The sequence below is a fragment of the Carya illinoinensis genome, chromosome 11 (genome assembly GCF_018687715.1).
Source record: "Carya illinoinensis cultivar Pawnee chromosome 11, C.illinoinensisPawnee_v1, whole genome shotgun sequence".
NCBI classification, from domain to species: domain Eukaryota; kingdom Viridiplantae; phylum Streptophyta; class Magnoliopsida; order Fagales; family Juglandaceae; genus Carya; species Carya illinoinensis.
This window is the reverse complement of record NC_056762.1, coordinates 3,831,695-3,846,852: the sequence shown is the minus strand read 5'-3', so window position 1 is coordinate 3,846,852 and position 15,158 is coordinate 3,831,695. Positions and strand designations below refer to the sequence as shown.

At 35.9% G+C, this 15,158-nt stretch overlaps 2 protein-coding genes across 7 annotated transcripts; both read left to right on the top strand.

The window, feature by feature from the left end:
• The first annotated feature begins 4,029 nt into the window (after positions 1-4,029).
• Positions 4,030-12,829, top strand: LOC122281424 (TMV resistance protein N-like). Of its 6 annotated transcripts, none has more exons than XR_006230218.1 (6): positions 4,030-4,494; positions 7,295-9,617; positions 10,088-10,363; positions 10,451-11,470; positions 11,558-12,124; positions 12,562-12,829. XR_006230218.1 is itself a non-coding variant. In XM_043092889.1 (6 exons), the coding sequence occupies exons 3-6, from the start codon at positions 8,526-8,528 to the stop codon at positions 12,005-12,007; spliced, it is 2,838 nt and encodes a 945-aa protein (XP_042948823.1). In that variant the 5' UTR covers positions 4,030-4,494; positions 7,295-7,766; positions 8,514-8,525; the 3' UTR covers positions 12,008-12,829. The 6 variants fall into 6 exon arrangements, 2 of the variants coding, with proteins under 2 accessions (XP_042948823.1, XP_042948822.1); XR_006230217.1 differs by having other exon boundaries at positions 12,318-12,829; XR_006230215.1 differs by having other exon boundaries at positions 12,297-12,829.
• On the top strand, positions 5,135-7,776 carry LOC122282131 (disease resistance protein RUN1-like). Its single transcript, XM_043094090.1, has 2 exons — positions 5,135-5,212; positions 7,243-7,776. The coding sequence occupies exons 1-2, from the start codon at positions 5,135-5,137 to the stop codon at positions 7,774-7,776; spliced, it is 612 nt and encodes a 203-aa protein (XP_042950024.1).
• Positions 12,830-15,158: the final 2,329 nt, after the last annotated feature.

Here is a 15,158-nt window from a genome sequence, read left to right as displayed (position 1 = left end):
AAATCATGTGCCTTGGAGTTGGACAGTTCTCGAGTATCATCAATGTCTTTGCCTTCTATAGGTAATCCAGCAACTAAGAATGTATCAATTATGCAACCTCCACCAATTTCGAAATTTTCAAATTAGAATTCTCATCCTATGACAACTCGTGGCAAAGCTGGTATATCAAAATCAGAACATTATAATTATGTTTGTCAAGTTCCATATTTTCCTTTACTATCATCTCTGCTAGTAATGAAGGAACCGAAAGGATTCAAAAGTGCTGCCAAAACTCCAGAATGGCTTGCTGCAATGAATGAAGAAATCCATGCTCTCAAACTCAATCAAACATGGGACCTAGTTCAAAGACCACTTGCCACAAATGTTGTTGGATCAAAATGGGTCTTTCGAACCAAATATCATTCGGATGGAACTATTGATAGGCTCAAAGCTCGCCTCGTTGCTAAAGGCTATACTTAACTCTATGGACTTGATTTTAATGATACATTCAGCCCAGTTGTTCGAGCATCAACAGTAAGAGTTGTTCTATCCATTGCAATCTCTCGCGGTTGGATCATATGTCAACTTAATGTTAAATATGCATTCTTACATGGTTTTCTACAAGAAGAGGTCATATGGAACAACCACAGGGATATATTGATGCTTCTTACCCAACTCATGCTTGTCGTCTCAAAAAGGCAATTTAGACTCGAGAGCATGGTTTCATTAATTCAGGAAATTCTTACTTACCATTGGTTCTATTTGTAGCAAGTCAGATTCTAGCCTATTTGTTCATTCATCAGCTAATGGTATTATTTACTTACTCTTATACGTTGATGACATTGTCATCACAGGAAGCCACAAGACTTCATTGACAATTTCATTGAAAAACTATGACACAAATTCTCCATGAAGGACCTTGGCAACTTAAATTATTTTTTGGGGCTAGAAGTTACTCATTTAGAAACTAGAATCTTCCTCAGCCAAATGAAGTATGCAAGAGATGTTCTTCTTCGCGCTGACTTACTCGATTCAAAGCCAATTGCAACACCAATGGTTGTCTCCACTCATTTAAATGCTGCTGGTTCTTTATTTAATTCACCAACTACTTATCGATCTTTAGTTGGTGCATTGCAGTACTTAACAATTACAAGGCCAGATATTACACATGCAGTGAATTCAGTGAGTCAATTCATGCATGTACCAAGAGATCAACACTTTCAAGCCGTTAAAAGAATTCTTCGATATGTTGATTTCGGTCTCCATATTAGCCCATCCAACAATTTAAATATCTCGGCATACTTTGATGTCAATTGGGCTGGCTGCCTTGATATAAGTAGATCAACATTCGGTTATGCAATTTTTATTGGAGACAATTTAGTGTCATGGACTTCTAAAAAGCAATCCACAGTGTCTCGATCTTCTACGAAATCAAAATATCGAGCGTTAGGACTAACCACAGCTGAAGTTAAATGGATGGTGAACATCCTTCATGATTTGCAAATTCAGACAAAAGAGCAGCCGACATTACTATGTGATAACACCAGTGCAATCTTCATGAGTTGAAATCCAGTTGCTCAAAAACAATCTCAACATATTGATATCAATATTCACTTTGTTTGAGAATTAGTTTGCAATGGTGTTTTAAACATTAAACATGTGCCATCACACTTGCAAATCACAGACATATTCACCAAAAGCCCATCCCGTCCCCTATTTCAGCTATTTAGATCCAAGTTTCATGTGTTGCCAACCACACCTAACTTGAAGGGGGGTGTTGGAGATCACACAGACTTCTTCTCTGAATAATTACGACAGACATCAAGGAGAGAATCAAGGCTAATATCAAGGGAGCAATATACGGCAATGTAAAGAATCATAGATATAGGAACTGATTTGTTCTAATTATAGAATGTATAATCATCTTTCCCTGTATAGCATGTACAACTTTAATAGTGTCTGGAACGTTTACATACTTGTAAATATTTCTATATAATATAATCTCCTACGCCACATGCAATTTGCTATGGTTTCCATTACTGTCTAAAATCTTCTCATTAAAGACACCCCCTTGCTACCACTACTAATATGAGGATATTTTCTTACCCTAAACAGTTCTGATCTGGGTTTTAATTAATGCATGATGGTATGCCATATATGGTTTTCGAAGCTGTATGAACTGATGGACTTTGCTAGTAATTGGCATCTAGATGCAAATGAAGCCTAAGGTTTCTTTGACTAATTGGGATGGAGATTGATTGCATAATTAGCTAGCTAGCTTTATTTATCTATGTTTAGCTAGCATACGTACGTTGTTGTTTGCTTTGATCTTTAAGCACTCTAATCTTGGGAATGGGTTTTAATTTGTACTACAAATTAAGTACATTTTCAAATTGTTTTGGAAGTTGTAATCAGACCAAAATTTCACGCACTTAAGATTAGCAATGTTTGTAGACCAGTACCAATGTTTACAAGTATTCGATCAGTTACTTGAATTTGCACCATAAATTTGTCTCAAGAGAGTCTATAACGCATGCTTTATGCCAGTACGCCAAGCTATACCATTCTCCTCCATGCATGCGAATCGTGCGATTGCGTGCATTAACCTGTACATGCCATCCATTTGTCATTTTCTTTTTGTTTCCATCCTTTGGTTTTGCTATAAATCTCCAGGTCAGTACGTCTTTATGTAAGTACTTGCAAGAATAAGTACCTGCCTTTCTTGCAAACACATATATTCATCTTTCTTTCTTTCAATAGTAGTCTCTGCTTCCTCTATGCTCTGTCAATACTCGTAATAACATGCATGGCTGAAGTTATATGTGTCTTCTCAACGAGGCACTTGGTCGATTAAGTGCCTCGTTGAGAAAATACTAGTAATTTTAGCAATCGGACTTTAAGTGATCAAGCTGCTATAGCAAGGATCTCCATCCGATTTAAGAGTTTTACATCCTCATTTGGTATGATTATTATAATCATCATCATCATCATCATCATCTTTAATGGATTCATTGCAGAAGCAGGTTTTCAACAAGGTGTTTGGGAGCAAATGGAACTATGTCATGAGGTGTGCCTCATGAGGGTTCCACCCACCAGATATTAAACTGAAAGTATGAAGACTGAAGATACCTACAAACACAAGCATAGGTAGGTAAAGCAAAAGAACATGGGCAGGGCTACTATGCCGCCCAACTATATATATATATATATATATATATATCTTTTACATCTTTTTAATAGATTTACATTTTTAAAAAAATAAAAAATACAATAATATAGTTAAAATCACTTCCTTAATTATTAAATAAAAAAATAAATTTTTTTTTCAAATATTACACTTGAACCTAACCGCCCGGACAATATATATATTTTTTACATATTTTTAATAGATTTAAATTTTTAAAAAAATAAAAAATATAATAATACAGTTAAAATCACTTCCTTAATTATTAAATAAAAAATAATTTTTTTTTTCAAATATTACACTTGAACCTAACCGCCCGGCGCTCGGACGGCAGGGGCATTTTTCAAAAATACATATACGAAAGATCAAGGAAGAAGCAGAAACTTTACCATTTGAGTTGAAAAATATGAACTTTTTAATGGTAAGGACCCTTTAGCATTAAAACTAGGCGTAATAGTAGAGTAAAAGATTCATTTAATTTCTATTTCCACCGTTAAACACCTCCTGGAATTAGGGGAAAGTCCCCATAAGCAAACGACTGTACAATGTGGTTTTAATTAAGCACTGGTATATTTACATTTGTAAAACAGTACTGTACAGAAACAAAATATTCATTCGTTTTCGTTTAAATATCGAACTGAGTTTATATTATTAAATTGAAATAGTTTAATAAATTTTATGAAATTCAAAAATGAATTTAATAAAAAAGATAAAGATCAATTTGAATATATTTTTGAGAAATTAAAAAAATAAATTTTACCAATAAAAATACTTTTACTTAAAGTTGACGGTGGGATCAATTTGTTGGCTAGCATAATAACTTTAAATAAATATATATTTTATTAACAATGATCAAAATTCACAAGGAAGGAGCTGATGGGATCGATTCTGTGGTGCGCGCGTCCTGTGAAGTGTAGCTGATGGTGCTATACGCGTAATTCTGGGATCAGTTTTGTCCATGACAGGGATGCTATACTGTTTAGCTGAGTTAAAATCATATGAGCTGAAACCGGTGGCAAACTCATCCAGTGTTTTAAATGGTAGAAAAAGTTGATGGCATTCAAAGAACCAAACGAGCCTTTAGCGTGTGGTATCAGGTTCGACTGGATTTGGGCGTGAACTTTCTTCTTCTCTCTTTCCTGACAACTTGTTTGTCAGTCCCGTTATCTTCTTCTCCAGCCCCGCAACCCGCTCGATCTAGACTGCGTGCGCGCTGCTTCCAGGTCTGCCATATCTGCTCCTTCAAATCCCCATCCCAGCGTGCACTGTTCGTGGTACGGCGTTCTGTCATTGGATGGGATCGCGCGATATACGGCCGAGTTTTCTCTTGGGTAGGTCATCTCCTTCGCTTTATATGTTCCACTTTATGTCTTAGTGCTGTTTTGGGCGTTTGCTGCGAGTTCTCTCCTCCTTTGTGTGCTTCTTATGGTATGTTCTCTGTTTTGTTTCCTTTCGCCGTTTGATTTGCTGCCCTTGTTTAATTGCCTTGTTCAAAATATTGTACTTTGAAGTAACATTGATGAAGAATCGAATTTTTTTGGGGAGTTTGTGAGATGGCTTTTGTTGTTGGGCATTTGAAAACGTCTATCTATTCGTCTCTTTCTTTTCATCCCTTTCTTTGTTTCATTTTTTGTCTAGAAAGTGAGAAAGAGAGGGAGCTGTATGTGTGGACTCTTTCTTTGTATTTTGACAGGGAGGGGGCGTGGTAGATGGAGTTCTCATGTTTCTTCTTTCTTTGCATTTGTTGTTGTTGCGTCTGTGTTAAGAGAGAAAAAGAGGGGCTTCAGAGACAGACGGCCGAGGAGGATTGGCTTTGAGCGGAAAAAACCGAAGCTAAATGGGATATATGGTGCAGCTATATGTACTTGATCATGATCTGTTGTTGCTGTTGTTGGTAATACCTTAGCTTTAGGCGTCGGATATGATAGGATAGGCTGGGTTGGGTCCGTGAACGGTGAGCGGTGTTTCTGAATGGGGGAGAAGGTGAGGCGTGTTATCATACTTTTTCTGGATATGTTTACTTTTAATAATGGGCGTCATTCAATATCTGTAAGTGCCTAGGGTAATGGCATTCAGTAGCAAATCAATTTGATAGCTTTATGACTGTTTGCATTTGTAAAGCATTTTATCCCATCTTATCCTATTTCATTGTTACAATTTTTTTAAATTTCTACATAAAACATAATAAATAATTCAACTTTTTTAAATTCTAAAATATTAAAAAAATAATTTAACAATATTTTATTCAACTTTCATTTTTTTATCTAAAATCATCTCGTTTCATTTCTAAATCCAAACCAGTCCTAGTTTGTTGTGGGTTTTGCACCTAGCTGGGCTGGGTTTGGTACTTGGGCTTGGGCCCTAGGTTTGGGGTGTTACATTACCTCCCAAACTCATGTCTTAAAAAGAAAAACATCCATGTGCCAAAACTTCAGAAAATAAGCTTGCCATGGCCCTCAGATAGAGAAATTAGAGAAACCAAGATTTTGTTTGAAACCCAAACAAATTCAAACGTGAGACAAGAAAAGTGGATGATGTTAAGAGAGCAGTTGTTGTCCTTGTTTAATTTCATGACTGGCTTTGGCGGGGGTATCTCAAAGGCATTTAAGCAAATTTGCAGTTATGGGCTGTAGATGTTAATTCCATGATTGCTAATTCTCAAATTAGTACGGATTGGCTCAAGTTGTAAGGGTCTTGGTCTTGGTGGCATGACTGGTATGGTCTAAGGTTCAAAACTCTTGGGTGCAAATAATCTCTAGGGGCCAAGTCCTATTGGTGAATAGCCGATGATTTATCTGACGATTTCCCAGACCTAATCGAAATATATATTTTTTTAATTTTTTATATTATATATTATATGCTATATATATTATACATATTATAAACTTAATATGATATGAAATTTTAATCTTATTATTTATAACTCCTTAATGTAAACTTATTAAAAAAAAAAAAATCCACAATATAAACTTACTCTTAAACATGAATATTAATATTAAGTTATTAATATGTCATTTATCCTTACATATTAAGTTATATACTTACATATATAATATGGTATAAGTATATAATATATATATCCTTACATATTAAGTTACATACTCACATATATAATATGGTATAAGTATAATATATATTTTTTTGATAGGGACATTTTTTAAGCCAAGTAGTTGGTATATACTTTGGAGTTGGCCCTTTTACTTTGCTGGTTGCATTTGTAATTGTTTTAGTGTATATGTTTTTTTAAGATTTTGTTTATGTTGGAATTTTTTTTTTTTTATATGTATGTTTTTGGCTTTTACCATTAGGAATGTTGTTGTTTTGTGCATTTTTTAATAGGTTTTTTTTTAGGCATTATGAAATGATTTTTTTTTTTTTTTTTTTTTTTATAAGCATTATTAAATGCATGTTTTAATTAAACTACTTGTGTATTTTGGCTAGTTGTCTTTAGCATTTATTTGGTTGATTAGTTACATGTATGGTGTTTTGAGCTGAAAATAATGTATAAGACTCTACCATATTTGGGCTAAAAGTTGTCCATTTGGGCCAGAAAAACCAACCAACCCAACAAAAAATTCCAAAGCGAATCACACCTGTAAAACAGAACCAAACGAAAGTTTTGGTTCCCCGAATTAACTGGTTGGTTTCGATTCTCAGAATTCTAAAACCGACTTAAGACTAGTTCAATTTCAAAATATTTTCAAAATCGAACCTTACCGAATTGATTGCACCTCTAGTCACATGTGCCATGATTGAGATGCATAACACATTACATTCTTTTGAATAGGGAGAATCAAGCAGGCGCCCTCCACACAAGTGTTTTTATAATTTGCCATCAAAGAAGAGTTAGTGATTTGAAATGATAAGTAATCATGTGTAATTTTACTCAAAATGGTTCACTACATTGGACTGGACAGGACGCCATGCATGTCTCATCCTTTCTTTTAATGCATTTATTGTCCTTTTTTTTCCCCTGATGCATGTGACCAACGATGCAACTGTGAGCTGTCTTCTCTGTTTTTAGCTTTCGGTTTCCTTGAGCTTCTTCTCTTTTCTGCTTTTCATTACTAAACTACCAGAGGCCCTCTCCTTTCACTAACATACGGGACGGCTTCTTTCATGGCCTTTCAGGAGGCTCTTCCTCTTCTTTCATCGGTCAATGGACGTACGATGTATTCTTGAGTTTTAGAGGTACAGACACTCGCAACAATTTTACCAGCCATCTTTACAATGCTTTGCATAAGAAAGGTATCAACACCTTCATCGATAACGAGCTTAGAAAGGGAGATGAAATTTCACCAATGCTTCTCAAAGCTATTGAAGAGTCAAGGATTTCAATCGTCATACTCTCTACAAATTTTGCATCATCTACATGGTGTTTAGATGAACTGAAGAAGATCCTTAAATGCAAAGAAGAAAAGGAGCAAATGGTTCTACCAGTGTTTTACGATGTGGATCCATCAGAGGTACGGCATCAAAAAAATAATTACGAAAAAGCCTTGACTGCACTGGAAGAAAGGTTTAAGGATGACTCGAAGGTGAAAGGATGGAAGGCAGCTCTAAAAGAAGTGGCCAATTTGAGTGGGTGGCCTGTTGGGAAAGGGTATTTCTAATCATTCCTGCCTACAATCTAAACTTTTTTTCCCTGCTACTAATTATTATACACACTTATATATATTATAAATTTAATGTTGGACCATATATAGAAATTTAATCGTGGACTAGATATATAATGTTCAAGTTCAATTTAAACGTATTTTAAAAGCCGAAAAGGTTTTCTATTTCTGAAAAAATTTATTCATTTAATCATTTTCTGTCACGAAAAAAACATTAAAAAAAATCACAAAAATAAAACACTTCACACCAGTGACACAGTTGAAAATTTATCTCTGTGGCGTGGATTTATATTATACTAAAAATTATTTGCTTATAATGTATGTCTTTTATAGATAATTATATTTGAAGACCTTTATGTCACATACCATCTACTCGACATAATTTGATTTGAAAGATAAATTTTAAATATATGTAATAATCAACACATATACGGCATTATACCTTGTGGTATTTTTCAATTCGGAAAATTGTTCTCTCTTTTTTATTTTAAAAATGGAAATCAAATGAAACTAATTTTGCTACTTATTTATTTTTTTATTTTTTTCCTGATTACATAAGGATTTGATTTGGTTTTTGTGGGAAGGGGTATTATCTCCTATATATCTTGCACCCTACCTGTCATTTGTTAAAAACAAAATACCTGGATCTTGATCCTATGTATTTCTGTTTATGTGAAAGGTCAAACTTACTATTTTGTTTTATTTTATTTTTAATATGTATCTTGTGTTGATAGGAATGAGCATGAATGTATTTTGGAAATAGTTCAAATGGTCTCAAGGATCGTGAATCGAACATACTTAAATGTTGCCAAGTATCCTATTGGGATGGAGTCCCGTGTACAGGATGTCAATTTGCTCTTAGTATTGGGAGTAATGATATTATACTCATGGTAGGAATCTTTGGAAGAGGAGGAATTGGTAAGACAACTATTGCCAAAGAAATCTATAACTCGATTGCTTATCAATTTGAAGGTAGTTGTTTTCTTACAAATATTAGAGAAACTTCAAAGCAAGAGCATGGATTGATCCAACTGCAAGAGAAACTTCTTTCTGAGATCCTAGGAGACTATCGAAATATGAATATTGCCTGTGTTGATCGAGGAATTAATTTGATAAAGTATAAGCTTTGCTCTAAAAGGATCCTTTTATTCCTCGATGATGTCGATCGGATGTTCCAATTAGAAGCATTAGCTGGAGGATGTGATTGGTTTGGTTTAGGAAGCAGAATTATCATTACGACAAGAGATAAGAGGTTACTAATTAATCAGAAAATTGATTTTACATACCAGGTGAAGGAATTGGATCACAATGAAGCTCTTCAGCTATTTTGTTGGAATGCCTTCAAAAGAGATAAACCTATTGAGGATTATGTTGAACTCACAGAACGTGCAATAACTTATGCTGGGGGACTTCCATTAGCTTTAATGGTGCTAGGTTCGGATCTATACAACAGAAGCATGCATTATTGGAAACGTGCATTGGATGGATACAAAATGAATCCTAATAAAGATATCCAAGAAATTCTTAGAATAAGTTATGATGGATTGGATGACAATGTGAAAGACATTTTTCTTGATATTGCATGTTTCTTCAGAGGAAAAAATGCAGATTATGTTACTAAAATACTGGACGGTTGCGGTTTCTTCCCAGATATTGGTATTGAAGAGCTTATAGATAAGTGTCTTATAACTATTAATGAACGTAACATTTTGGAGATGCATGACTTGATACAAGAAATGGGTAGAGAAGTTGTTCGACAAGAATCACCCAAAGAACCCGGCAATCGCAGTCGATTATGGGACCATGAAGATGTTCGGCATGTATTAGAAGAAAACACGGTAAGTTTTACATCTAAAATCGAAACTTTAAATGATTTTTTTTTGAAAAATAATGAGTATATACGCATCTGTGTTCTCACAGGAAAAATCCATTCCCAACATTTTATTTTAGAGTATTGTAAATGAAATGCTTTTTAATTAAGGAGCATAAAGAAACTAGCATCCAATAACTGCTATTTTAACATATTTTCAAAAGACTGGCACGATTTCAATGAGTGTTTTATATTTCCTTTATAGAAAGATATAACAAAAAATAATATGTAAAGAGAAAGACAGTCTCATAATCGATTTAAAAATAGAAAAACAAAGTAAAAGATAGGGATAGACGGAGTATAAGTAAATTCCTTTTTTGCATTACTTAATTCAAGCAAAATAGAAATTACAATTGTAGTAGTGCGGTGCTAAAAGCCTAAAAGTATGGAGATTTTGATGATTTTCCTTACTAGCCCACTAATGCATTGGTTTACCAGGGAACAAATAAGGTTGAAGGCATATTGATAGATTTGCCTGAACGAGATATGATACACTTGAATCCCAAAGCCTTCACGAAGATGAAAAGGCTCAGACTGTTTATAAACCGTAATGCAGGCTTTACTGGAGGGCCTAACCATCTTTCTAATGAGTTGAGACTGCTTGAGTGGCCTGATTATCCTTTACAGTCTTTACCATCCAATTTTCGTGGAAAGAAACTTATTGTTCTAAAAATGCATAACGGTTTCTTCAAGCAACTGGGTGATAGATTAAAGGTACATTTATTATTTTCGATCTTTATTTTATAAACGTAATTATGCTGTAAAAACTTTCTAATTTATACCCCCCTTTTGTTTTTACAGAATTTCCAGAAGTTAACAAGCCTAGATTTCTCTAATTGTCAATTCCTAACAAAAATCCCTGATGTTTCAAGTATCCCGAGTTTAGAGAGCTTGATTCTAGACAATTGTATGAGTTTGGTTGAGATTCATCCTTCTGTTGGATCCCTTGATAAACTTGTTGCGTTGAGACTTTTAGAGTGCTCTAACCTTGGGAGTTTTCCAAAAAGTCTCAAGTTGCCATCTCTACAAGTTCTTATGCTTGGAGGTTGCTCGAGTCTTCAAGATTTTCCTGAAATTGAGTGTAAAATGGAACGTCTAGATTACCTTGACTTGAAGGGCACACCTATAAAAGAACTACCTTCATCCTTTGGGCACCTCATTGGCCTTAAAGATTTAGCTCTTGAAGGTTGCAAAAACCTTGTAAATCTCCCAAGTAGCATTCATCATTTGCAGCATCTAAGGAGACTTTTTCTCAGAGATTGTTCAAAACTTGATAAGTTTCCGAAGAAAGAGGAGGATGAAAAACAATTTATGCCTTTTACTGTTTCGATAAAGGAATACGAAACTTCATCTTGTGCAGAACCATCCTTGATGCTGCCAACTCCAAAAACTTCAAGCATTTCTAATGATGGTTGTTCCTCCATTGTATTTCCAGCACTGGGACATATAGATGTTGGAAATTGTGTCCTATCAGGAACAGATTTCTTTATGACAGTTAATTGTTTTTCGACATTGGAACAGTTAGATTTATCAGGGAGTGATTTTACTAGCCTTCCCGAATGCATCACAAGATTTGTCCGATTGAGGTGCCTTAAATTGGAAGATTGCAAGCAGCTTCAAGAAATTCTAGAACTTCCTCCAAAAATAGAAGATATATATGCAAGTGGGTGCATGTCATTGGCACGATTTTCAGAAGTATCAAAGAGAGCTCAATTTCACACCTGCGACTTACCAGGGCTAGAATGGATTGATTTGTCCAGATGCCATAAATTGCTTGAGAATATATCAATGAATGAAGTGGAAAATCTTTTTCTGAACCAGGTATCTCTCTCTTCTTTACATGCATGTTTATGTGCCTTGGTCTGTACCTGGTATGGCTGAAATTTTGTGAATCTATCCATGTTCCAGGGACATTTTCAGGACCATCTGTTTGGAATTATATTTCCAGGAAACAAGATTCTAGATTGTTTCAACCATTGTAAAGAAGTTTCAAACAAAAGCGAATGTGAAATATGTATTAATGAGCCTTCACATCTGGATGGGAAGATCAAAGGTTTGGCTCTCTGTGCTGTTCTTGGAGTAAATGATGGACAGGCGCCCACTCCTATTGCATGCAGCATCGAGATCATCAACAATGGTTCACCAAGTTATAGCGACTCTAAAGCATTTAATATATCAGGATCTGATCATGTATGGTTGCTTTACCACGTTCCAGAATTTCATGAGATAAAGGGGGACAATCTGCAAGTTAAGTTTTGGTGCTCCACAAGTTTAGCGTCCTTTAGATGTGGAGCCCATCTGGTACGCACGAGATCAGATATACTGCATCGTCAGCATGCATCTAGATTTGTTCCATGAGGATGTTTGTTTGTGTCCACTTGGATATTATACCCAATGAAGATTGAGGAGTCATGAACAGTGGATTTTTAATGGTGATGGCAACATGGACTACAATTGGTACCCACAACATAAGAGGTATTCTTCAAGCTTTGCCATCATAATTTCAGGTGCAAAGTAGTCTAGATCAATCAAATCACCCAACTGACACCAACTGCCATCATATATATATACACACATATATTGTCAATTGATTTATACTGTTGAATCCTTGATTATTGATGATCTGGTCTTCTTCCTGTTCTGGAAGCGGAATATGACAATGTTCAAGTCTTCGGTGGGATTGACAAATGGGGTTGGATATGGGAATGCTAAGGAAACATTCAGCATTTGACAGTGAACGATTTTGTGAGACGGCTAACTATTTCAGACCGAGTAACTAGCTTGAGTTGCAACTTAGAAGAAGCCGACAGAAAATGAGTCTAATTGGTCATATTTGATTCCTTTTCTGTAGTTTAGTCTTATTAGATACCCACTGTTGTCTTTTATTAACCTCATTTTTCCTTTATTGACAGTGAGTTACCACTAAACTATTCGCAAGAATGAACAAAGCCTCAGCCCTCAAGGATACTACCTCATGAAGGGTTCTGTCATTTGACAGATTTGGCTTCTTTAAGAGTTGGTTTGATTAGGTGGGATTTCTCAGCTTTAAGAGTTTTTGTTTAAGCTTCCTCATATCAACTTGGGTGGAATCCTATTTGGCAAACTTTCCCAGAGTTTTATGTACCTTGAACTTATATTTAACAAACCCCAAATGGTATATGATACTACCTTGCTTGTGAAGTTGATGGCATACATATGATTGCTGGTCCTGGTGGCATATATCTGAGTAATACAGAGGCAAACTATCTCAGTTGGCCTACTGGATGGGTTGAATTAAATTTGTTTGTGTGGTTTCCAATTACCTATGATTGCAAAAGTTGGTATTGATGCTTCAAATGCCTTGTGTTTTGAAACTCATATAAAATCTGAAAGGTAAGGCTGGTCACCCAGGCCCAGTCTGGGTTAACTTGGGTTATGTGACTGGAGCCGGTACCAGGGTAAATCTGGAACTTTGACATCTGGAAATCTGGGTACGGGTTGTACCCAAAATTTGTATTTTTTTTTAATTTTTTAAAACGTCTATATTTTATTAAAAAATTCAAGAAAAAAATAATGTTAAAAAAATATATCAAAATGGAAAGAACTCCAATTAATTATTAAACTATATGCGATTGATTTTGAAATCAGCAACAACAGTAGTAGGAAAACCCTAAACAACACCAAAGCAAGAAACCACTATTTTTAGATGTGTTTTACCATCAACAGATCTCAACTACTAAACTACAACAAAGAAAGAGGGTAGCCTAGTGTGCCAAATGCACTTCCGATGACTAAGTCAATAATATGCATGTATTGCCTTTCAATGAAGGGTTTGATTATGTTATCTTGGGCTGCTAGTGTTAGTCTTTTATATAGGGGTGGATTGTTGCTGATAAGAATAGTTTAACCCTTCCCCAAATTTCAAGATCTTGATAGCCAAATTTTCGACATATAATTTCAGAAGGAATGATTAATATATCGAAGATAAATATATCAAAGTATTTTTGCCATTTACTTAGGAGTAAATATCTTTAATCAGTGATAATTACCATATTAATTCTATTGGGGCGGTGTGGTCCCATGGTAGCATGTGTATGGTACACCTGTAGCTTTCTAACTTGTTGGGCCCATTATATGGGCCTTTTACTTGATATTGTTGGGGCAGTCTAGTGGAGGTAAGATGGCCTCTTTATTTTCCTCACAAATTCCCATCATGCCAACATGGCTAGATGGGCCTCTTACTTGATACTATTGGTGCAGTCTAGTGGAGGTAAGAGGGCCTCCTTAATTTCCTCGCAAATTCCCGTCATGCCAGATTCTAGCCATGTTGGCGTGGTAGGAATTTAAAGATTATGAATGGTTCTATAAATTTTGATTGGTTGTTCGTGCTATTGTGCCAAGGGGGTTTCAGCAACTCTGTGACTGCACCTAGTCACATCACAAGATCATGGGATCTGGACAAAGCGATTAATGCCGTCAGACTGTTTACATTCTCTTTGGGGTATTTCAACTGTCGCGTCTCTTGTTATAAGTAGCCCTTTCCTCCTTCCTATTGTCTCTTCCACTCCTGCTTATCTCCCTTCTTCAATGTCTGTGCTTTCTGTCGAAACCTAACTTATTTTCTATAAAATCCCCCATTTATCTCTATGAGTCATTAGAATGTTTCTCAGCTTTCTTCTTGTGGATCATGTTTCTCGCCTTCCCCCCCCCCCCCCCCCCCCCCCCCCCAAAAAATCCAATAGGGTCCTCATTGAGACCAGAGTCCTCTACCCTCGATATACCTTATTTTGAGGGTTATAATTGGTTGTCGATTCTTACCAAATGTGACTTTAGGAAGTTGGGGGATTCATATGGAATCCAAGATTCGGTGATTCTTGAAGTTCCCCCCCCCCCCCCCCCCCCCCACCGGGGCCATCAATGCCAAGGGTTTTGTTGAGAATGTGTCCCTCATTGCCTGTTCCTTTTCTCATGGACTACGACTTCTTGTTTGTTGATCGATACACACGTTCTCGATTACTTGAAGTTGATGCCAGCTTAACTTCACTTTAACGCCTGGAGAATCCTCGTATATTGTTGTGTTGAGTGAAAAATGGTTTTAGAACCTGTAGGACAGAGGTATCCCAACTTCATTGCCCGTGAGTTCCTTGGTGCCTACGTAGTTAGTGCGTTGGAAGGCAACATTTGCAGCTTTTGCTCCTGACCTCAATATTGCCTCACTCGATTTGAGGGCTACCACTCAAATGCCGAACAGTCGCAGAAAAAATTCTTCCTTGTTTCTAGCCATGGATGAGAGTTCCTTGGTGGGGGAAGCCAATAAGGATGAGTTCCCAGTTTGAGCCATTTGGGAAAAGGTCCCCTACGACAAAGACATAACTGTTATTTTTTTGTCAACAAGACATGGTGAGAGAATTTACTTTTGGGTTGAACATAACTAGGAGTCTATAGGATGGATGCCTTGTTAACAAGGGCCCATATTGACAGGTTTTTGGTGATACTCAACTGTTCTCATGCGAGCAATAGTCGCCTTCTG

What these genes read in the sequence shown, in the direction of transcription:
- LOC122281424 (XM_043092889.1), top strand. Translation starts at nt 8,526, where the DNA reads ATGTATTTTGGAAATAGTTCAAATGGTCTCAAGGATCGTGAATCGAAC. An exon ending in ATGTATTAGAAGAAAACACG is followed by an intron (nt 9,618 to 10,087) that starts GTAAGTTTTACA and finishes TTGGTTTACCAG; the next exon opens with GGAACAAATAAGGTTGAAGG. An exon ending in AACTGGGTGATAGATTAAAG is followed by an intron (nt 10,364 to 10,450) that starts GTACATTTATTA and finishes TTGTTTTTACAG; the next exon opens with AATTTCCAGAAGTTAACAAG.
- LOC122282131 (XM_043094090.1), top strand. Translation starts at nt 5,135, where the DNA reads ATGGGGGAGAAGGTGAGGCGTGTTATCATACTTTTTCTGGATATGTTT. An exon ending in ATGGGCGTCATTCAATATCT is followed by an intron (nt 5,213 to 7,242) that starts GTAAGTGCCTAG and finishes CTAAACTACCAG; the next exon opens with AGGCCCTCTCCTTTCACTAA.